This window comes from Lissotriton helveticus, chromosome 5_1 (genome assembly GCF_964261635.1).
Source record: "Lissotriton helveticus chromosome 5_1, aLisHel1.1, whole genome shotgun sequence".
Taxonomy (NCBI): Eukaryota; Metazoa; Chordata; class Amphibia; order Caudata; family Salamandridae; genus Lissotriton; species Lissotriton helveticus.
In genome coordinates this window covers 931,725,076-931,749,389 of record NC_136065.1, presented here as the reverse complement: position 1 = coordinate 931,749,389, position 24,314 = coordinate 931,725,076, and the positions used below count along the sequence as shown (strand labels likewise).

At 42.3% G+C, this 24,314-nt stretch overlaps 1 protein-coding gene across 3 annotated transcripts in view; it reads left to right on the top strand.

Annotated features, from left to right (window-relative positions):
• Positions 1 to 24,314, top strand: part of EXOC6 (exocyst complex component 6) — a 1,337,279-nt gene that overhangs the window by 79,974 nt on the left and 1,232,991 nt on the right. Inside the window, exon 1 of one of the 3 annotated variants that reach the window (XM_078643404.1) lies at positions 18,894 to 19,099. The exons of the other annotated variants lie outside the window; for them this stretch is intronic. Coding sequence (XP_078499530.1) covers positions 18,993 to 19,099 — 107 coding nt within the window. The 5' untranslated portion in view covers positions 18,894 to 18,992. Of the gene's footprint in view, positions 1 to 18,893; positions 19,100 to 24,314 lie in introns of those variants that run through there. 3 annotated transcript variants of the gene reach the window in all.

Below are 24,314 nucleotides of genomic sequence, written 5' to 3'. Positions count from 1 at the left end.
TAAATTAGATGAGCAGCTCCACCATGTGCCAGAGTGTCATAAGTGTAGTGATGACAATCAAGTGTCAGTGCGAGCACAGAAAACCAATTAATTGCCGGTGCCGAGCACCGGAAACTGCCGGCTCAAATTAAGCACTGACTACAAGACTTCCTGTGATTGAAATTCTACCCAAAATCAGACTACAGTGTTCGAATATCATCCATACATGTGTGTGTTATCGTTACTATATAAATAATTAACATACTTGCGGGCACTTGCCAGCGCCCAGATACACTTTACTTAAACATGAGAGTTTTTTACTGAAATGTTTCAAATCTCTGAATCAAAACTGTCAATGCACCCTCTTTATTTGATTTTCGTTTTCTAATTGAATTATTTAATAACATGAATTAGACTTCATCAATATTTTTTTTATTGATTTCAGCCATATGTCTGGCAAAACACCATGAACTCAACGGCATTATTTACATAATTTAATGGATTCTAGTTCCCAGTCCCTAATGCAATTTGGGTCCTGTGACCCTTCATCAGGGATCTCTGAAAAGAAACAATATGGCGATATGTATTTTTCCCCCAAAAGAGTTATTCACCTACACAACGGTAATCTAACCTACATGTGACTGTGAGTGTGACTTGTATCGAAGTCCCGCCCTTCCTCCAGTGAACATGTGCAGCAGACCTAAATTTGGTGTATTAATGTGCCTAATCAAACTTTAAAATACTACAACGTCAGAAAAGTGTGCTTTATAAAAACAAGCACCGTGCATCCATCCTGTGTTTCATAGATAAGACGTGAGGGTGTTATTTTGGAGAAGTATTAAACAGCAAACCTGCTACAGGGGTAATGGACGGTGACTTTTAGTAGGCTCGACAGGGTCACTGTTAGTGACATATTACGGTTTTTTATTCCTCCTAAATGTACAGACTCCTTCCCCTTCTGTATGAGAACATGGGACCTTCTAAAGATAGGTTACCAATGTTCATTAGCTGCTAGTTTTTAGTTGTTTTCTCTGGTTTGATGCGATAACATATGTTGTCATGCATAAAAACTTGTTGCAGGCTGTGTCTGTTGGCCAACTAACAGTCTATCAAACCATAAGTATCTAAACAGATGTGCAAATAGACTGACAGTTATTCTTTTTCTAAAGACGGACAAAAGATCACTGCCCTACAGGTAACAGTAACTTTTAATTTAAACGCTGGCTGTTCGCCAAAAGCCCATCTTTTATCATGTTTTAGGCAAAGAAAGCACACAATTGTTCAGAACTTGCTATTATGTAAATCTGCATTAATGAATGTTTCTTTCACAGCACCAATCACATTATTATTTTAAAATAGAACTTGCTTTCATGGCGAACAGTGCACGTAAGAGAAAGACATAAACATATAGAATGCTCGCGCACCTAAAAGAAACATGCATTTTTCTTCAGCATTTCATCAATGGATGTCAATGCGGCCTGGAGTTGCTATGTGACGCACACCTAAATTAATTATTTCTAAGCAAATTAAAACTTGTATACAATATAAACAGGTCCACATCACACAGCATTTTCACATTAATACGCTACTTCATTTCACAGTTGCAGCACATTAGTTCCTGTTTATGTGATGCCACCAGGTATACATACATGAGTGCAATCAATTCACCCTGTAATGTCAAGAAATTCTGCTGTAGGATAAGTGTTGACTTTGCTGGCATTGGCTGTGAAGGCAACAAGGGGAACTGCACATGTTTCACACTCACTCTCTACAAAGCATCCTCCATTTAGCAGAGTATTTTGCTTAAGCTTGACTGAGAAATACCATGCACCAAACCTACTGTCCACTGTGTGGTACCTGTTGAAAAGAATTCTAGCGCTGCTAACATTTTCAGTAATGTGGATAGAAGTGGATTCATATGTTGGACTCCAGGGTATCCGTTATGATGAAAATATGTTTTGTATGGTGCCTGTATATCCACAGGATTTCAAGCGGACACATAATTATGGGTTTCAGCCTTACTCTGTCAATCCTGGCTCTCAATCTGCATTTCTGAGTCATTTGAGGTCATTGATCGGTAGCCTGGTTTCCATCCTTATGCTCCATGGTGTATTGTAGCAGAAAAACGATCGGGCATAACGTACTGCGGTCAGTACTTAATTTGACATGGTGGCTGATGCTGGGGGTCACCGGCTCTTATTTTTTGGGGACTAGCACTTATTTTTCCTCTTCAGACATTTCGAGAGAGAGAGAAAATCAAACACATGTGAATAAAGACGGAAGAGAAAGACAGCAAAACAGTCACAAAGGGAATAAGCACAGGAACCTGCAAGAGTGAGATTAAGGGGAAGTGGGTGTTTGGTAGCAAATTATAGGCTTACGGTTGATTCAGGACTACAAAGCCTTAGTAATTGGTACACCAACATTTAATAGTGCAAAAAGAACAATTGATGGACAGAATGCCGAACTATGTCATACATTCACCCCAGTACAGAGATCTGGGCCTAAACCCATTGTTTTTTGCTCACCATGCCATTCCAGTTTGCACCCAGCCACATGCAAATCAGTCTTGACCCTGTACCCAATGGGAACAGTCCAGCACGAACTGCCAGGCCAGGTCCTCCCTGGACTAGAAACAAGCATCCTAGGACTGGTTTCGAGCTTTCAGCCCTTATCAGCCAGGATAGCTTGAATCCAGTGGCATGGAGAGCACAGGACCCACGTCAGGGCATACCCGTCCCACTCGGGGTGACAAATACAAAAAGAACAATTGATGGACAGAATGCAGAACAATGTCATACATTCACCCCAGTACAGAGATCCAAGCCTAAATCTATAGTTTTTTTGCTCACCATGCAATTCCAGTTTGGACCCAGACATATGCAAATCAGTCTTGACCCTGTGCCTAATGGGAACAGTCCAGCCCGAACTGCCAGGCCAGGTCCTCCCTGGACTGGAAACAAGCAACCTAGGACCAGTTTAGGGCTTTCAGCCCTCATTAGCCAGGATAGCTTGACTCCAGTGGCATGGAGAGCACAGGAACCACGGCTGGGCATACCTGTCCCACTCTGAGTGACAAATGCAAAAAGAACAACTGATGGACAGAATGCAGAACAATCTCATACATTCACCCCAATACATAGTTCTGGGCCTAAATCCATTGTTTTTTTGCTCATCATGCCATTCCAATTTGGAACCAGCTACATGCAAATCAGTCTTGACCCTGTACCCAATGGGAACAAACCAGCCTGAACTTCCAGGCCAGGTCCTCCCTGGACTGGAAATAAGCATCCTAGGACCGATTTCGGGCTTTCAATAAAAATTAAGACTTTCCATCATAAATTATTAGGAAAATCTACATTTTATGTCAAGACGGGAGGCTCATATTATGCTTGTTCAAAGTATATCAACTACTACAGAAGCAGCAGAAATTACAGGTTTGCAATAAAACATTTGAAATACATTTTCATTGGACCAATCTGCTGATCTCAGAATGTCCTCCAACCTGGAGCCTGCCCAAAAAGCTTTGGAAGCCATGGCTCCTCTTTGGAAAGAGCCCCGAAGACAGAAACATCAATACTACCCAGGGACATAACCCAACGAACCCACTGGGCTGAAGTGGCAGAAGAAACAGGGTTATGAGGTTTGCAGAAAGGAATGAGAAGCTGGGACTGGGAGGACGTTCTGAGATCAAAGGTTCATTGCTCATATATTTTGAGACATTGGCCTACACATAATTTATGTTGATCAGGAAAATAAGGATAAAAAGGATTGTTCAAATTAGTTTTTGTACGTCTATTAATATGAAACAACACACCAGAAGCAGTAAACTGTCAGGAGGAAACATCTATAGCCTTGACATCAGGAACATGTTTGCTAGAAACCAGGCACAACAGCATAGTAAGTTTGGCTGAAATCATTTTCAATGAAAGAGCTGCACTATCAAGCCAATCAGTAAAGAGTCTGACAACCAAACTCACGTCCCTGAACTTTGTGTATTTAGCTAAAGGAGGTTTAGAAAACGTAACACCTCTCAGAAAACGACAAATCAGGGGGTGCTCACCCGCCGGTTTGCCATCAGTAGGACAGTGATTGAGTGAAATTGCTGACCTATACAAGTTAACTGTTCTGTAAGACTTGCCTGGCCTGGCATCAGAAGTAAAAAAAAATACAATGTAATTTAAATGTGCTGAAAATGGATCAATACATTTTCCCAAACACCAGCTTGCCCATAAAGACCAATAGGATTTGTAAGCTTTAGTTGTTCGTGGGGCCCAAGCCCTGCTAATGAAGAGAGAAGCCTCTTGCCAATTGAGGTGGTCAGAGTGGTTAGACCCGAAATATTCCACGTTGACAGGACCAAAGAATTGCCCAGAATTAAACAATGAGGATGACCCCATGGGTCCAGGAGAAGATTGTTGCAAAAGGGAAGAAGGACTGGGAAGCCCACTGTCATTTCCAGAAGAGATAGAAACCAGATCTGGGACTGCCAAAAGGGAACCACAAGTACCAGAGAGGCAAGCTGACGAATGGTCTGAGCTAGAAACCTTTTGCTTATGACAAAAGGAGGAAAAGCATAATTGAGATGAAAAGACCAGTCTTGAAGGAAAGCGTCTGTAGCGAGAGCCAAAGGTTCCAGACGCCAACTGAAGAAACGTGGAATTTGGGAATTGAGGCCAGAGGTAAAAAGATCAATGTGCAAAGGGCCCCATTTTTGAAAGAGAGATTGAAAGACAGATGGAAGAAGCCTCTAATCGCTGGTGTCTCGTAGATAACAAGAGTGCCAATCTGCTATGGAGTTGAGATTGCCTGGGAGATATTCAGCTCTGACCGAGAGCTTGTTGAGAAGACAAAATTCCCAGAGACACTTCGTAATTCGGGCAGGAGTTTGGACTTGGTGCCACCGAGATGGTTGATGTAACATACCGCAGAAACATTGTGCATGCGAAGGAGGACAGAACAACACACTTTGTTCTTCGCGAGGCTTCTGATCGCAAAGGAGCCTGCAATCATCTCTAAACAGTTTATGTGCAATTTACTCTCCTCTAGAGACCAAGTACCTCCAGTTGAGATTGTGCCACACCGGGCACCCCATCCTATCAGGCTTGCATCAGATTCTAATACAAGATCTGAGGCTGAGGCAAAGATGGTTCTGCCATTCCAGGCATCTAAATGGTCTATCCACCATTGAAGTTCTAGACGAGACTCCTGATCTAAAGAAATAAGGTCAGAGCTAGCCAGGCTTTGTCGCAGGTGTCGAATCTTTAGGCAATGGAGGGCCTGAACATGCAGAGGCCCTGGGAAGATTTCTTGAATAGAAGCGGACAAAAGACCCACGACTCTTGCAAGAGACCTGAGAGAAATTGAATTGTTCGAAGCACTTGGAGGATTTCTGATTTTACAGTGGATACTTTTGACTGAGGGAGATGAAGAGAAGCTGTGGAAGAGTCTACGAGAAAACCTAAAAACTCAGTTCGTTGAGAAGAAATGAGCATAGACTTTTTGGGGTTTAGAAGGAAACCCAGATCAGAAAGAAGAGATTGAGTGATGTGAAAGAGAGATAACAGCGTTTGTTTGTCCAAGTTCATCAACGGGATGTCGTCGATATAAGTAAATAATCTGATCCCGAGAGACCTTATATAAGTCACCACTGGCTTCATAATCTTTGTAAAGCACCATGGTGCTGACGACAGACCGAAAGGGAGAGAACAGAATTGCGAAATTACTCCTATCCATTGAAACTGGAGAAACTTCCTGTGAGAACGATGTATGGAACAGTGAGATAGGCGTCCTGAAGGTTTATTCTGACTATCCAATCACTTAAACAAAGGGAATCCCTGAGATGGATGATGGTCTCCATCTTGAAGTGGCGATAAACCACAAACTGGTTGAACCATTGCAGGTTCATGACCGGACACATTTTCTTGTTTTTCTTTTGAACCAGAAAGATGGAACTGAGGAACCCTGAAGGATCTAAAGGGGCACTCTGAATTGCGTGTTTCTGGAGAAGAGATTGAACCTTTATTGCAGTGGCGGTTTTACCGTGGGGGCGTTTGGGCGCCGCCCCCCCTGTTTTCTCGCCGTGCGAGAAGAAGGCAGAAACAAATGGTAGTTATTTATTTATAACTACCATTTGTTTCTGCCTGCCCTTCTCGCACGGCGAGAAATCAGTCAGCATTCAGCAAACTTCCTCGAGCTCGAGCCTCAGGGCAGGGGGGAGTGGCTTGGGGGAGTGGCTTGCCCACTGTTGTGAATACGGACTGTTTGGACAGCCTGAGAGGCTGTCCAAACAGACAGTATTAGCAACAGTGGGCAAGCCGCTCCCCCAAGCCTCCTCCCACTCTCCGTTCTGCAGCATGCAGACCAAGAGGAATGACGTTTTTAGGGCAGCCGGCCGAACCAATCAGCGCCGGCTGCCATGGAGGGGAGGGAGGCTGCCTGCAGTGACGACGAGACTGAGCCCACACAACCACGTCAGACGCATTCAAAATGCAGGATGGCGGGAGTCTGCAGTCTCGGTCGGACGGGAAGCCAAGCCAAGGTGGGGTAAGTTTTTTATATTTATTTTTGCCAATGCCAAACATGTGTTTTGCTTAGCTTGCGCGGTGAGGGTGTGCAGTGAAGCTGGCATGTTGTCTCCTGGCGCTGGCGCACCTTAATGGCAGTTTGGCAATCGCCGCAGCTGGTGGAGGAGTCGGAGTAATTACAGGGCCATTCCAGCTGATTGGGGTTCAGGAGGAGAAAAAAAGCAATAAATAACTAGAGAAGCGGGAATACGAGCAGTGCCAATCGGCGTGAGGAAAGATTTCACGGCTGCTGGTGGTGATAAATGAGAGCTGGTGGCCCGGCTTCTAATCAATACATGTAAATGGCTCTCATTACAGCCTTTATACACACTTCTCAATTAGCCTTTCCTCCCGCTGGTAAAGAGGAATGTCACGCTTTCTGGGCTGTAGAAGTGGTTCGGCGCTCGATTCACCTGCCTCATGCACGGGGTCAAGTACAAAGGCTTGTAGTGCTAAGTGTCGGCTTAAAAAGAATTCAGCAGAGGAGATATTTGTAAAAGATTGCCTGAGTAATGCGTCTGCCTGGACTCAGAGGTTGGCTTTTCTAGCGGGTATTGCAAGACCCATTACACAGTTTACAAACAACATACATCAATCGTCACTGACATCCTAGCAATGAATGCGTGTCTGCCGCAGACCCTTAGACCAGTAAAATGTGTGTAAAATACGAGGATTGTGCTACGAACGGCAGCGTGTGGGGTTTCTCATAGAATGGCCACATTTTCACAGTTCTGAATTTGATGCCGGTCATTGTGCACGATTTGCAGTGAGTGATGTGTCAGCAGAAAGTGTAGCTTCAAAGCAGCATTTCTTTTGTATATAGGCAAACTGGATCTCGTCACGAAGCTGATCACTAATTGAAACATTGGGAATTGACTGAATATTGTACTTTGTTGTAATTGCTCTTGATGCATAAAGTTTGTTATATGTACAACCGCTCAAGTGTCTGTGCCTTGCTTATGCACACTTCGTGCACATCAGCACGCATTCGAAAAGCGATCCATGTGCAGACACTATCAGGCTATGAAAGAGTACAATAGATGTGTGTCGCCCTACCACTTTTAAATGTCACCAGCCGCCACTGCTTTATTGAGATAAGATTTGACATTTTGTCTGCGAAGACGAGAAGAGGAGGGAAAACTGTCTGGAAAGGTGGAGTGTAAAATTCTATAAGTTAGCCTTGGATGGAGTTTAGGACCCAAGGGTCTGCAGTCAGGGATTGCCACGTTGGGAGAAACAATTTCAGACGGCCCTCAACAGGGGGACGAACTGAGTGACTTATCTTGTTGGGAATTGTTCCTGAAGTTCTTTTGTCCACAGCCCCGGAACCCTTGGCCCCTTTAGGGATAGAACTGGGGCTTGAATTCCTGATAATTGGTGTTGGAATTGAACGAACCTCTGGAGCCTTGATTGTGGAAAGAACGGCCGGCAAAGCAACTCCTGCCTGTCCAAAAACATGTTGGGAGAAAACCTTTTTAATAGATTGTTAAGCCTTGTCAATGGACGCAAAAGTTGTGACAAGTTTGCTAAGGTCTTTTACCAGGGAATCTCCTAATAGGAGACCATCGGCCTTGATACCGGGTTCCAAAGTAGCCAAGTAAGCCAACTTGGGGTCCAACTTTTTTAAGAGGCCTTTTCGCCGCTCATGGGTAATAGCTGAGTTGGCATTGCCAAGAAGACAGAAAGCTCTTTGAACCCATAGGGATGTATCATGGGGATCCAGATCTGTGCCGTCTAAATGGGAAGATACCGCCATATCAAAAATACGGGCTAAAGGACCAACCACATCCAACAACTTGTCCTGATAAGTAGACCAAGCTTTGTCCGCATCCTTGCGTGGGTCTTTCCCAAATTTGGAAAAGAAGATCAGCAAAGGCTGATCAATAGTCGGAGTACAAGTTCTGTTAGATGAAAGGAAGGTTTAGGGCATTCCGATTTGAGTTTGGACCTGGTGAATTTGTCCAAAGGTAAACGCAGTCTAGCTGAAATGTATCACCAACATGTGAAATGGGAAACCATTTCATGGAATTTGGGTGACGAATTGAGGTAGGATCAAACATGGGAGTACCTCAGCATCCAGAATGGGAGTGGAGAAAAAGGATCCGTTTTAGCTTTTTTAGACGGAGGAGAAGGATCATTGGCATCATTGTCAAATAAATCATCTGCGTCACCAAGATCATCATCAGTGTCCAACATCTGGGAAATTACCAGGTACCTCAGCATGCTTTGTTTTATCACAACAAAAAGCTACAAGGGTCAGAGCTATACAAGACCAGCACTCTCTACCACTTCCAACGTCTGCCTATGTGTTTGTCACTATTCTCTGTACATGGCGTCTGGGATTTGACCCTTAAACATCCCCGATCAGTGATCAGAAAAAGACCACCTACAACTAAAACACACAAGATGACCCAGCACCAGAGTACTCTTATCAAATATATATTTCAATGTGTATATATCATAACTTTCAATGCGCAACACAATATAACAACAACTGACTTCTTGAGGATAAGCAGTTTCAAAGACTTGATTGTAGGTATTTTTTCATTCTTTATTTTTCAAAATCATTAAAACATTACAGGATTGCTTGCCGCCAAAGCGTTTCATCCCACTCAGGACTTCTTCAGGGCTAGAAGCAATTTGTAAAAAACACAGTTTATTACAAACTATATTTACAATTAAAAACATGCTATCTTTACACTTCATGATTCCATTATCAAGTACATGGATGCCTATCCTCTAAACACAATCATTTCTAATTTTGATACATGTGATTACAAAGCCATACAACGATCCATACTGAATAGAAAATCTGTTCACATGGCATCCCAAACTTAATCTAATGCGGAAGGAGACACAGTTTAGAGATGCCATGAAAAAAACAATGGACAAAATTGATACACCGATCATTGAATATTTACAGTGCTGGAACTCATATGTCTTTAGCTGATATATCATGATCATTATTCAAAAAACGATTACGATTATAAAGTTATTAGTTTATATGAGATAGTTTCTCAAAGTAAAATGCAGAAATCAATGCAGTACTTCTAGGCTGCTAACAGTTCCCCAGGTAAAACAAGATACAATAAATTAATCCCCAGATCTTTTTAACACATTGACATAGGGGCTGCCAAAGTATCATGCCTTTGTTATATTATTGTGACACAAAAATCTCTTTCAACACAATGTCATAGGGACAGCGAATGTATCGTACCTTTGTTATAACATTGTGAGACAAAATTCACATCAATCTTCTAATATTCTTATTGATGATCAGAGAAAGGTATTTTTAAAAGAGAACAGTTGCAGAATCATATAGTTAATAGAATCCTGGGCATTCCTAAGTTTGCTCATGTTGATAACATCTTACTAGGTATCATAAAACATCCTCCGTTTTAGTCAGTGTATTCATACTAGTGGCGTCCTACTAGATATCATTAGGATATCACGAGTTTTGTGATTTAGGGCAGTCTATCAAACTGTCATTTGCCACTATTTATTAAGACCATCAAAAAAAACCTGATCTCCAATAATACGTTCATACCTCGAGGTAAGGATTTAAATGTAAACTATGACGTAGCAATTGCAGCAAACCAGGGAGAAAAGCTGATGTTTTTTTCCTTAGTTAATATATCTTATTGGACTATATTTAGGGCTCCCAAAGGAAATTCTCTATATTATTTTGCTAATGACGTGTATTCTTATCTAAAGTTCCTTCCACTCAATAATGTTACTTACGTTATGAAAAAAGAAGTTGTGTATATAAGTGTGATATAAGTTCCATTTGTATGATCCATCGAATTTTCCTCCTGATGTACTAACACAGTGTGTTTATACCCATAGTATGGTCCATTGGTGAAATTCTAAACAAAAAGCACATATAGATAGCGTAAAAAACTCTCCTCTTTTCTTATCATTATTGTTATGCGTCTAGTCTCGACATTACACCTACTAACATGCTCCCTAGAGGCGATTAGTGAACATAAGCACGCATATATTGTTGGATACATCCCGAAATAGCAAAACAACAGCTACTGAGCTCACAATAGACAGACACATATGCTTATGTGGTGTGTCTTTAGCGTATCTACATTGGTTACACAATGCACTAAATATTTAAATGGAACACACAGAAAGCATTTTAAGGCAGCATTTACTCTGTGTTTTAGCACCAATATCACAAAATAACAACTACTAGCGGCTCTGTAAAGATATGAGCTCCGGTATAAAACGACATCACCTGCTGGACTTTGGCACACGTCTGGTTACGCAAGTGCTTTGGTAACTATACATCTATGTCACAATGTATCGAATCTTTTATATCCACAAGCGTACAATTTATAAGACATATGCTACGTGTCTTGGCACCGAAGTGCCATTATAACCGCGGCTCCTTTACAACACGAGCACGATACTAGAACCGGCATAAATTTTTAGTGGTCAAGGCTACAGCGGTCTAAAAATTACACGTGCTGCCTCAGTACTCACCCCAGCATGTGTGGCCCCTCATATTCACATCAGTCCTCTGGTCGTGCAACCATGCATGTCGGCATTTCACCCTGTTTATATCATCCATCTTAAACTATCCACACCTGTGGCATCCCCATGGCGCCTTTGGATGACGTAATCTCCGTGTGCTACTGTGTGTTCCACGCAATATCGACGCCATCTTTGAAAGTGTCTATCTGCACGGCGTCCTAAGTTGTTTCTCAGTAAATATCTCAACGAATGATGGTTAAACGATTATACGGATGCATCACTTAAAGTGAAACCGCGTAGTGACCCAATCTTTGTATATCAATATACATGGCCATATCCCAGTGAAAATAAAACTAAATCGTTAATGATATTCAATATTGCCAATTATCACGCACGGCATGGGCACCATCTTTAAATATGTTTTTACGAATATTCAGACACATCTGTATAATGGTAGTTTATCGATTATATGGACGTATCAATTAAAGTAAAGCCGCGTAGTGACTCAATCTTTGTATATCAATATACACGGCCATATCCCAATGAAGATAAAATGGAGTCGTTAATGATGTTCAATCTTGCTAATTATCACAAGCGGCATGGGCGGCATTTTTTAATATGTTTTTTCGTTTTTACAGACACATCAATTGTAGTAATATCGTGTAGTGACTCAATCTTTGTATATCAATATACACAGCCATATCCCAGTGAAGATAAAACTGAGTAATTAATAATGTTCAATCCGACTAACTATCACGCGCGTCATGGGCGCCATCTTTGACTGTGTGTATATACGCGGCGTTCTATATTCTTTCGCATTGAATGTCACAAAGAGTAGCGTTTTTTGAAATATATAAACGCACCAATATTCAAGCCAAAATTGCATTTCACCTTGATCTCTGTGTGTGAACATGTTAGGTCATATCACATAGCGTGTATTTGCCACATACACGTCCCAGGTTTCCATACCACCTGACACATTATTTAGTCACACTAGGAAGAAATTTGTGTATTCATATTACCAACCCCATTAGATATTCAGAACCGATAGTCTATTGTATCTAAAGGACCAAACATTATAAACGGTTCCCAGTAAATCGATTTATATGTGATCCTAGTCAATAACTATAGTAAAACACCAATCATAGCATCTTGCTCCTTAACATTGTATCTGTGCAATGTTATATCATACAGATATCTTTCTATTTCTTCTTATTAGCACCATAGTATAATTACACTTAGCTACAGATGGCAACAACATAATAATCCTATGATTCACAGAAAATGGTGGAACTCATTGTTACAGTTAAGCCCAGCAGTCACTGCCCTTAAACGACAAATCCATTTCGCTTCCACCTGTCTAAACACCACAGTCCTGTCACCTCCTCTAGTGCCACACTTAACGTGGTCTAAAGCATGGAATGTTATGCTTGTTTGCTCTGGGTGAGTTTTTAAGATATGTTGTGCTACTGGTGACCGTTCATCCTTGTTCTTGATATCCCTCACATATTCCTGTATTTGTGTTTTCAAACATCTAATGCTGCTCACAACATAGATTTGTTGACATGCACACTGCAATAAATATACTACGTGTGTTGTGTTCAGTTGATAAAAGATAATATTCGATATTCTTTCGATTTGTCGTAATGAAAGCTAGTACATCTATTTTTTCCAAGTCTACATACACTGCTGTTACCACATATATAAAAGCCTGATGGCTTCTCAGGTAACCAGGTTGGTGGATTAGTTTTCGGCTCTTTAACGGGACTCAGACATAACATGTTTCATGACGTTTTGCCTTTCCGATAGATGATTCTGGATTTACTCGCTACAATTTCAGGTGGTAAAGCATTTGGTTGTAGTAGGTCCCAATTTCTACGTAATATATTGTAAACATGCCCACTGTACATGTTATATTCCGTAATAAAAGAGACCTGTTCCATATATTTGTTGTTGCCCTTAGTAGATCTACTCGTGAGGGTATCCTTCCTGTTCAATCTCCTTACTTTTTCTTTAGCCCTTTTGAGGCAGTCATTAGAATAACCCCTACTGCTAAAGTTGGTCTGAATTTCTTGAATTGATCTATCAAAATTCGCCTCTTCGCTGCAATTGCGGCGTGCCCGTACCATCTCGCCATATGGTATGGCCGTGATGGTTGGGCGAGGATGACAACTTTCGGCGTGCAGTACGCTATTGCATGCCGTAGACTTCTTAAACATGTCACATTCGATATTATTATCCTGGATATACCGTCTAAGGTCTAAATACATGATTTCCACTTTTGAGCTTTTGATAGTTAGTTTCACATTAAAGATGTTATTGTTAAGATATCTGAAGTATTGGGTTAGGGCCTCATCACTCCCTTTCCATACTAACAAGATATCGTCAATATATCTGACGTAAAAAATTATGTTCTCAATCCAGTCCCGTGCTCCTGGGCCCCAGGCATGCTCCAACTCGTACAGTCCCATGAAAAGGTTAGCGTACAAGGGAGCAAACCTGGAGCCCATCGCAGCGCCCTGCACCTGTAGTAACCATATTTTACCGTGCATAAAAGCATTCTGGGTCAGAATTAGATTTGTCATTTTCAACAGCATTTGTGTGTGTTCCAAATGGCACGCATTTCTCTTATAGAGAAAATGAGTCAGTGCTCGTGTACCTTGATCTATTTCTATACACGTATATAAACCCTCCACATCCATGGTGACGAATGTGAAGGTATCTGGTTCCCATTGTAGATCTTCCAATTTGCACAATAATTCCCTACTATCCTTAATGTAGGAAGGGAGGTTCCTGACAAATGGTTGAAGAAACGTGTCCATATACTCCGCCAGATGTTCCGTGGGTCCCCAATCCCAGATATTATTGGTCGTCCTGGAGGTGTAATGTGGAGACTAGACGCATAACGATAACGATAAGAAAAGAGGAAAGTTTTTTACGCTATCTATATGTGCTTTTTGTTTAGAATTTCACCAATGGACCATACTATGAGTATAAACACACTGTGAGATTAGTACATCAGGAGGAAAATTCGATGGATCATACAAATGGAACATATATCACACTGTTGAAGCAACTTCTTTTTTCATAACGTAAGTAACATTATTGAGTGGAAGGAACTTTAGATAAGAATACACGTCATTAGCAGAGTAATGTAGAGAATTTCCTTTGGGGAGCCCTAAATATAGTCCAATAAGATATATTAATTAAGGAAAAAAACATCAGCTATTCTCACTGGTTTGCTGCAATTGCTACGTCATAGTTTACATTTTACATCCTTACCTCGAGGTATGAATGTATTATTGGAGATCAGGTTTTTTTTCATGGTCTTAATAAATAGTGGCAAATGACAGTTTGATAGACTGCCCTAAATCACAAAACTCATGATATCCTAATGATATCTAGTAGGACGCCACTAGTATGAATACACTGACTAAAACGGAGGATGTTTTATGATACCTAGTAAGATGTTATCAACATGAGCAAACTTAGGAATGCCCAGGATTCTACTAACTATATGATTCTGCAACTGTTCTCTTTTAGATATACCTTTCTCTGATCATCAATAAGAATATTAGAAGACTAGCAGCCCGTCCCGACGTTGTCCGGGGATGAAATATAGCAGCGTTTGAAAGTGGGTAATGCTGACGTTTAAATGGCTGAAGTCGCACAATAGTTATGCATCCATACGGTATTTTTATGCGTTGTTTAACATTGATCTTGCACGTCGTCTTTTACCTATCTTGTGAAGTTGGTAATTTGTGTGCAATTTGTTTGTCCGCTTGTGCATGCAGTGTTAGGAAGAGCGTTCGTGATATGTACCTCCTCAGCTGTAAAGTTTTTGATGATCCTACGTGATCTGTGCGTCCTCAGCGGTAACGTTTGCAGCTTGTGGGTGCTGTGGAGTGGGTTGGTTATAGAATCCCCAAGAGCGCTCTGTCCGACGTTAATCCGTGTACGCTGACAGTGCAGTGTGTGGCAGCGTGCTTGCGAGGGCTGCGCGTGTGTGATCCCCGCTGTTAGGCTGACTGCCCTGAGGCCCCGCCTGAGCACCGGACTAAATTAAAATCGTTAAGTGTGTGAAATGCCGCCTGAATTCGAAGCACCGTGAATGCTGCTCCCCGCTGGTAGGCTGACTGCCTTGAGGCCCCGCCTGAGCCCCAGACTAAATTGAAATCGTTAAGTGTGTGAAATGCCGCCTGAATGCGAAGCTCCGTGAATGGGGCGCACATTGTTCTAAATGCGAAGCTCCGTGAATGCGGTGCACATTGGTGTTTTGCGACACCCCTGTCAGAACGGTTAGGCCCAAAAGCGAGTACTGTGAAGGTTAGCAGTAATGCTGTGTGTATGGCGCGCCCCGTGAATGTTGCGCCCATTTATTTTTATTTTTTGGCCAGGCCCCTCTGACAACACCGACGCCCACAAGGGACTACTTTACCCCTAAGGTTCTTTTACCTTCGTAATGTATATGGTGGGCAGATGTATAGCCTATGTCCATCTGCTGCAACTGCCCTTTCCAATGCTGTATTGGGTGTTGTGATTGGTGCTGTACTTCTTGAGCTTACCCACCTCAAAGATTTTGGCTCTCTCTTTATAATAGTAGCATAGATTGACGTGATTTTTGTGTCACAATGTTATAACAAAGGTACGATACATTCGCTGTCCCTATGACATTGTGTTAAAAGAGATTTTTGTGTCACAATATTATAACAAAGGCATGATACTTTGGCAGCCCCTATGTCAATGTGTTAAAAAGATTTGGGGATTCATTTATTGCATGGTTTTACCTGGGGAACTGTTAGCAGCCTAGAAGTACTGCATTGATTTCTGCATTTTACTTTGAGAAACTATCTCATATAAACTAATAAATGTATAATCGTAATCAGTTTTTTAATCATGATTATGATATATTAGCTAAAGACATATGAGTTCCAGCACTGTGAATATTCAATGATCTGTGTATCAATTTTGTCCATTGATTTTTTCATGGCATCTCTAAACTGTGTCTCCTCCCGCATTAGATTAAGTTTGGGATACCATGTGAACAGATTTTCTATTCAGTATGGATCGTTGTTATGGCTTCGTAATCACATGTATCAAAATTAGAAATGATTGTGTTTAGAGGATAGGGATCCGTGTACTTGATAATGGAATCATGAAGTGTAAAGATAGCATGTTTTTAATTGTAAATATAGTTTTTGATAAATTGTGTTTTTTACAAATTGCCTTTAGCCCTGAAGAAGTCCCGAGTGGGATGAAACGCGTTGGCGGCAAGCAATCCTGTAATGTTTTAATGCTTTGTTTTATGTTTACATTTGCCATCAGAAATAGAAATCCCCTCCCTGGGAGGCACCAAGTCCTCAACCTTGTGAGAGATAACCTCATTCAACATTTGTGACTCAATAGAAAAATCACCTTTAGTGCTGGTAGGTACTAATTTCCTTGTTCTGCTATCCCCCACAGACAGGGCCAAAGCTTTTGACATAAGTGACAACATTGAATTTTCCATGTCTTTGAAAAACGCTTCATTGATGCTTCATGCATGCTCAACAGATGAGTTAATAAAAACATTCAGGTAATTCTTAAATGCCTCCCCTTACTCGTTTTGTAAGTCAGAACTCTGAGAGCTATCAGGTTCCATAGCTATGGCAACGTGAAAAGGAAAACAAAACAGGCAGTGAAGGGTTAACAGAAGAGCCTGGAAGGAGCGCCACCCAGTGGGTGGGAAGCCAAGAAGTAACCTGACCAGGAAACAGATAGCCAGTCCCCAAGGGCAGAACTCAAACCAGAACAGATTCTTGGGCTGAAAAACGAAGCACCGACTAAAGACGCAGTGAGGAAGCGCTTCAGAATGGGCCGCTGAGGAAACTAACCAACAGCAAATGGCCGCCTCGCGCCGTGTACAGAAAACCGTTGACGCGTGTGCCCGACCGGAAGAGCTCAAATTGGCGTGGGGGGGAACGCTTGAGAAACGCAAAGTGGTCAGAACAAGGAAGCGCACAGCGCGAATGAAGGTAACCACAATAAACGCTTAATAATAAACCAATAATATCATAGGATAAAGATAGTAATAATGATCGCTAGTACTTATCTTGACTGTGAGCAGCAAGAAAAGAGGGCGGTTCGCAGTCAGAGCTATTGTTATACCTGAGACTGGGTGTTCATTGGTTGTTGTTGTTGATTCCATTCTCTCCCATTGGTCAACCTGACGTTTGGCCTTCTAGGAACTGTAGTTTTTATATGTTTATCTTGGCTGCTATTTACATAAAGGCAAGATTAAAAAGCATAATATGAGCCTCTGGTCTTGACATAAAATTATGTTTTTGTTCATCTTGACGCCTACAGATTTTGCACAGCCTGTTACAGGAGGCTAATACATTCAAATGTGGAGCAAAATGCACTGTGTAGGGTCCAAATGGTGTGTTGTATACTCAGGATTGGATATCATAAGAAAGCATCATCAGCTATACATGGATTTCACCCATCTCAATAAATGCTAGGTAGGTAAAATGCTGAATTGTGTGTCATATTTATCAGCATTTGTTTCAAATCTCGTTATTGAATATAAATTGTACAGGGAAAATCGAAAGAAGACATAAAGTAAAGTACATCTCAAGTAACATAGTATACAGATGGAGCCCTGGAAAGATCAAAGCTAAAATGTGCACCAAGGAGGGGTGGGGGTACAAGATAGGTGGAGTAATACGCTATTTCCTTGGTTTGAGATACTGATAAAGATTATTGTAGAAGAGGGGTCTCCATGAGTTAGTGAAACATGGTGTGGGGGTTTATAGAGCTAGCCCCAGTGCATAAGGAACGTGAATGAGGTGTGTGTATATCTGTGTAATATTTTGCTCCTGTGATAAGAGCTACGCATTGTTGTTGGTGAAGTTTGGGAATAGTGGATGTACAACTCAGCTTCCGAACAGGGGAGGGGAAACCTCGGAGGGAAGGGTGCGCTCAGGTAAACACTGGAGAGAATGATTAGAGCCTTTTAGGGGAAGGGGGCAGCCCCTTTCGGGTCTAACGGAGTAGGAGAGTCTTGGTGCACACCTCTTGAATAAGGTATGAGGGGATCCTCAAAAGCCTGTAAAGCTCTCAGGCGAGGGGAACCAGGCGAGAATGCTTTATCTGGGAGAAGTGCTGGATTAGTTGCTGCCAGATGTGACTGAATTTAGTGTCTGTGTGGTTGATTTGGGCGGTGAGAAACTCCAAATCTTTTATCAGCAGTTGAAAGTATCACGTTTTTGTTCTTTACTTATAATTTTTTCTAGATGGTTTGCTTATATCAGGCTTCCCTAGTCTGCCAGTTTTCCCTTCTTGCTCCAACTCTCCCAGAATTTCCACCTAGCCATTATTTTACAAGCATATTTGATATTTTATTGCACGGTCTGAAAAAAAATTGGGTTGAAGAGTAGTCTGGAAAATCTAGTTCCTCACCCCCTACCGCAGCCTTAGAAATGTAAAATTAATATGGTCAATGCATATGAAGTAAGTCACTTCAAGAGTATTGTGAAGCGTCTAAATTGTTTCTTAGTTATTTTGAATACATAGGCAGAATTTCCAAGCTAAAAATGAATAAAGAGGACTAGACTCTAAATGATTTTCAAAGCTCCCTGGTTCTCACACAATCGGACAAATGAAAGGTATTGTTTCTGAGAAAGGTGTCACCCCTATGGTTGCTGCTATGCAGTATGGAGAGAGCAGGCCCCGGCAGCCTGGGCATCCCTCTGCCGGTCAGACGTGGATGCCTTTACCTCACGCGAACAGTGCACCTGTCGCAGCAGGTGCCTGTGCCAACGCCCTGCCAGGTCGTTACACCAGGCCGCGCTCACCTGGCACTGGCAACCCCCGCGCGGCGCGTCGGGTTACGAAGGCTCAGCACAGCGCCCCCTGCCGGCCGCGGCGCGCGGCTCCCGCTGCCAGGCAGCGACCCACGGCCCGTGCCACAGAGCAGCGCGCAAGATGGCGGCGGCGGCCGAGAGCGAGAGCCTGGAGACCATCACCGAGCACGAACGGATCCTGCAGGAGATAGAGAGCACCGACACGGCCTGCGTGGGACCAACCCTCCGGTAAGGGAGCCTGCCTGTGAGGGGGAGGCCGCGGGGAGGGCAGAGGGAGGGGCAGCCCCCTCGCCGAGGCCTGGCTGTGGAGCGGCACACAGGACTGTAGTGACAGCTGCCCCGGACACTGGGCGGGGGCGGGTTGCGCTCCACGGGCCGGCCCTGCGTCAGGGTCCGCTGCAGCCCCTGGAGCCGCCCATAGCTTCCGTGAGCGCGGCAGAGCCTGGTCCTATAACAGGGAGAGGCTGCCTCCATCCCTCCCGGCATCCTCTGTATCACCCAGCAGCAGCCAGGCTGTCATACTGTACACACAGCTGCTGCTGGCATGAGCACGCAGGCTGGCGCTGGCTGCTACACTCATGACCAGAGGTGACTTAGAGTCCAACGGTGAACAATTAAAACGCCTTTTGAGGGTCAACAAAAAAAAAACCAGGGCCGAGACCGTTACTTATAACATGGATGCATAGTCACGAGCCGTGGCTACTAGTATTGCGTGCTCAGCTTTAATGAGGTATGGTCGGTGTTGTCGTGCAGACACTTTGTTGTACTTTTTTTTTGAACCGGCATTGCCAACACTTCTCGGGGAAACTCAATTACATAGGAAGCTAGCGAAATAGACCGCTTTTAGAGGAACAATATGGGCTCTTCTCAAGAGAGGAAGCATGTGCTGGAAACGTTTGCACTTTATTTCCCAGCGCAGACTACGCTTTATTTTTCAGTAACCATCAGGTCATGATCTGGCTGTTTTTTGTTAGGAGGAACAGATACACTTACTCGAGCGTCGGCTCCTGTCAGTGATGTTTGTGTTTTGTTAGCCCTTCCCAGTCAGGGCAGAGCCTGTTTCTCAGAGCCCGGCCCATCCTGCATGCTGGGCGCCTATTGGTTACATTTCCGTGACCTGTCTAGGAAAAAAAAGCCCGGGGACCGTTCAAATGAAAAGCAGAGCGTTCGTGTACATGAATACATACTGTTAAATAAACTGTGAAGTTATTGCCATATTATTCATATTCTCTGGAATTATTGCCGCCTTGCAGTTTTCATGCCTGCATTTAGTTTAGCATAGGCACTGCTCACGCATCGGGGTTTGCAACTTGCTTCGGGTGCACGCGCTACGTTAATAGACTACCAACTACAGCGCAGAAAAATACATTTTCGGGTTAATGCACGCTGACCAGGCAGGCATCTTTGAACCCAGAAATAATAGTCACACTCATGGAAAAAAACGTAGCCAGTGTCCCTTAGTTCGATCACTGGAATGAGTCCAAGGTGTGGAATCAAGCACCGTGAGACCTGGTTAATATGTAATCGGAGGTAAAGTGCCTTTTGTGGTAGCATAAAAGGCTTGCAGTAAACCGAGTTTTACGTATGGTTATCAGCTGATGATACATGCCCCAAAATGTGTTGCAAATGGTTTAGGCTTGAAGGACGGCGTCTGACAGTATTGATGTTTATGCTATTAGAAATAGCTTGTGCGAGGAATTTAAGAGTATTGGCTTGTTTACTCTTTCAGATTACAGCTACAGAGCTCTGATCTACTAAATAAACTGAGAATGTGCCTTGTCACGGGCCGAATAATACGAACGTGTACATTTTCACATTTTCTGACTTTCGGTCCTTTATTTACTATTCTTTCTGTTTGACAGGTGTACATAATATATCAGCACAGTTTGCCTTTTTGCTAGCGCTATTTGTTTTAGTGATCTGTTGATCTCATGTGACTTGGGATCTGTTTGTCTTCTTGATATTTTTCCCATCGGAATTTATTCATAAAGATGGTGTTTGCCTCTGCTACTCAGTGAACCACAGGCCCCGTTTCTTTTGTAAGCAACCTTTGTTTTAATTGAAATAAATAAGGAATATGTGAGCGTTGATGTGTTGGCAAAACGATTGAAACATGAAAACATGAGCCCGTCTCTAATGCATAATAAACAATATCAACCCGTACTAATAAACAGTCAGTATTGTGGGGGAAATTTAAAGGAGAGATTAACTGTGCTTTCTGGAGCTGAATATAGCCAGTGTCTACGACCAAAATATGAACAATTTTAAACATCAAGGTACAGTCGGTATCGGCTGTACCGAAAGCAGTTGTTGTAATAATGTAAAATGTGATTTTATTGTGTGAGGCCAGGAGGAAGGATTGTACCTGAAGTGTGCACCCATTTTGCTTTCCTGGCTACCCATGGATATTTTGTATGTAGGAACGGACGGCATGCTTATAAGGACTTAAGTTACTGATTATTGATTAAGTACTTGACAGCTGGACACTATGGATCCTCTGAATGAAGAACGAGAACGTATGGCAGAAACCCTCTTTCGGGACCTTAATGCAGGGTAAAACTTGATAAAGTTGTGACTATTATGATGAGGCTAAACTGGAACATCCGAATGGCTAAAGTGAATCAACTCTAATAAAGAAGAATTGTTTTAAAAGATACTGGGCATAGAAAAAGTAGCCAAATTGGAAAGATTTATAATTGTATCTTGACAAAGATATTTAAAAATTGAAGTTACTAGTATCACTCTACATGAAAATAGCTTTTAAATCCTCGATAGAACTTTAGAGTAATCTGCATTATTGGTGGGAATCGGACTGAGACGCAAGGGAATGAAAGATGTGTTTATTTGTTTTTACCAATGTGACTTGATGAAGTTTTTTTCTGCATAAAGATTTGAACAATATTAGAAGGATTACAAGGAAGTTATTGGCTCTTCTCGGGAAATTAGCGACAAATGGTGCAATTTAAAGAATTGCAGGGCAATGACGTAGGTATACACTTGTTTAAACACAACTTCCATTTTACATGGAGGTTTGGGCATTTAGTAGCAAATTGCATATCTCAAACACATTATGCACTAAAGCTCTGTGAAGAAAAGGAGATCCCCCCGAAGGGCCTACACCTTTTGGACAGGCCTTAGAATATGTTTTGTATGTGATGACAATTCTTGTGTGTGGGTAAATCCTCCATACCAACAAAGATAGGAATATTTAGGGTAAGGTGCAAGAAATGTCAGTACATTTTTTTTCCAATTTTTTTTTAAATTGAAGTAAATGACATTACAGGTCGCATAGACTGTGTATGAGTGCAACAAAAAGTCTTCACATATACCTAAAGTCTAGCAGTCTGACTAAAGCACAGGTTATCTTCAAGCATTTTTCTTCATGTACTATCTTCTTGTAAAACCAATTAACAAATAAACATACACCAGCAAAACACCCGCCTCACCACTCCCCTCCAGCTTCCTTGTTCCATCAGTGTAGTTCAGGACACATATCCAGTTAGCATATCAGGCCAGCAAGCAACTAACCAGGGGCACTCCAACGCAACTTTGGAAGGCAGGGGCCAGCAAGATCCTTCACATAGTGTCACCTTCCAATCAGCTAGTAGACAAAACATATTACTTCATGCATTTATAGGGCTATATTGTGGATTAGGGGTTTATCATGGTGGGTGTGTATCGTCTGTAGTTTGCTCCTTGAACTTCTCCAGTAACATATCCCAGGTCTGTGCGAGAAGATACTACCGAAGACCCGCTCTCTCTTCCGTATATAGCTGCATGCCTTCCGTCCGGCTCCACAAGACTACTGCTCATGCCCAGGAAGTCAAGGTGGGAGCTGATGGCTGTTTCCAATGCATTGTGAGTGCTTGCTTAGCTAACAACAGAGCAAGATCCATAAACTGAAGTGCACGGCATTCCAGTATGGGAAGGGGAAATAAGCCTATAAGTACGGCTTCAGAAATCTCTGGGACCAATAGACCAGTGGTATGTAACAGTAACAGTACCAGTACCCGTAGTACCAGACTCCAACAAGTTGCAACAAGGAACAGGCACACAGCATATGAAGAAGGTCTGCATCCAGGACCAGACATTGGGGGTAAGCTGCAGCTGAACCCGGGAAAATCTTATGAATGCGTGCAGGTGTAAGATAAGTCTATTCAGAAAGTTAAATTGGATATACTTAAAACCGCCCCCTCTAGACACCCTTTGTGGATACTCTAAAGCTGTTTACCATTCCTTCCCATGGAGTGGTCTGGCCAACTCGATCTTCCATGCAGTACAAAGAGATACTCAGGAGGCATCAATCAATTGTAAAGTATTTTTGGCCTGCTGTAAGTGTTGGGCACTGATTGTCAATGGAAGTGGAGTTCTGTCTTCTTTTTAGTGTATGTAGGTTAGTGGGGTGACCTTTGAATGGGATCCTATGAAGAGGTTGGGCCCACCTGCACCACATAGTATTTAGTAGGGTGTTATACAAACTGACTTTTAGAATTAACCGAGCAAAGTGCAAGAAAGCTGCTGTCAAAGTAGGTGCCAGAGACTATCTAAAAGAATGAAATGTCAATATAGCTAAGGTCTTTTTTTTATCAGACTGTTGATGCGATTAAAACTGCTGTAGTACCAGGTTTCTTTCGGAATAAGAGATAGTTTCAGTTGCTGAGTCCACGTCACATTTTTTATACACCTATAGTTCGTGTCTTACATAAAGGGCACATCTGAAGGCAGGGTCGGTGACCAACGAGGTGGAAGGGGCTGTTTCAGCATTAGAGGACAGTATTTGGCCTGGGTCCCAGAACAACCTGTGACTACCCTGACTGTAGTACATTCATTGCCATATGATGGCTTTCAGTTCTTTTGATAAATGAAGCCTGCTGGGGGCCCTGTTGAAATGCTTCAACCTTGAGAGTTATTGAGATAAATCCAAAGTTAAATGCAGCCGTATTTGGGTTCGTCATCTCTACATTTATTAATTCCATTTTCACTTTTCTGTTTTCCAATTCCGCCGAGTCGGATGCCATAATCTTTGTAATTCACAAATACCTGACTATTCCTTGGATGGTTTGATTATATGCTTCGAGGCAAACAGGAAATTTATGAATGATTGGGCAGAAGCCGTAGAACATGTTGGCCTTTGAACTAAACATTATTTTTCTGGTCACCTTGAAAAGTGTTTAAGATTGCATATCTCTACTAACTAATGTGTAGTTTCTTTCTTGAGTTTAATTAATGATACTCAAGCCGTGCAGGTAGCAGCTGTTCCTGCCAACACTAACCGTCACACCGCCCAACATTCCACCTCACACGTGCACTATACATCTTGGGTCTAAGAACTCGTGATCATAAACAATCCAATACCCTAACGCATATTCCCCCTTTAAATAAAAGTATATAAGAGAAAATCAAACGACTGGAAACCATGCATACAATACAAATATTAACTTGG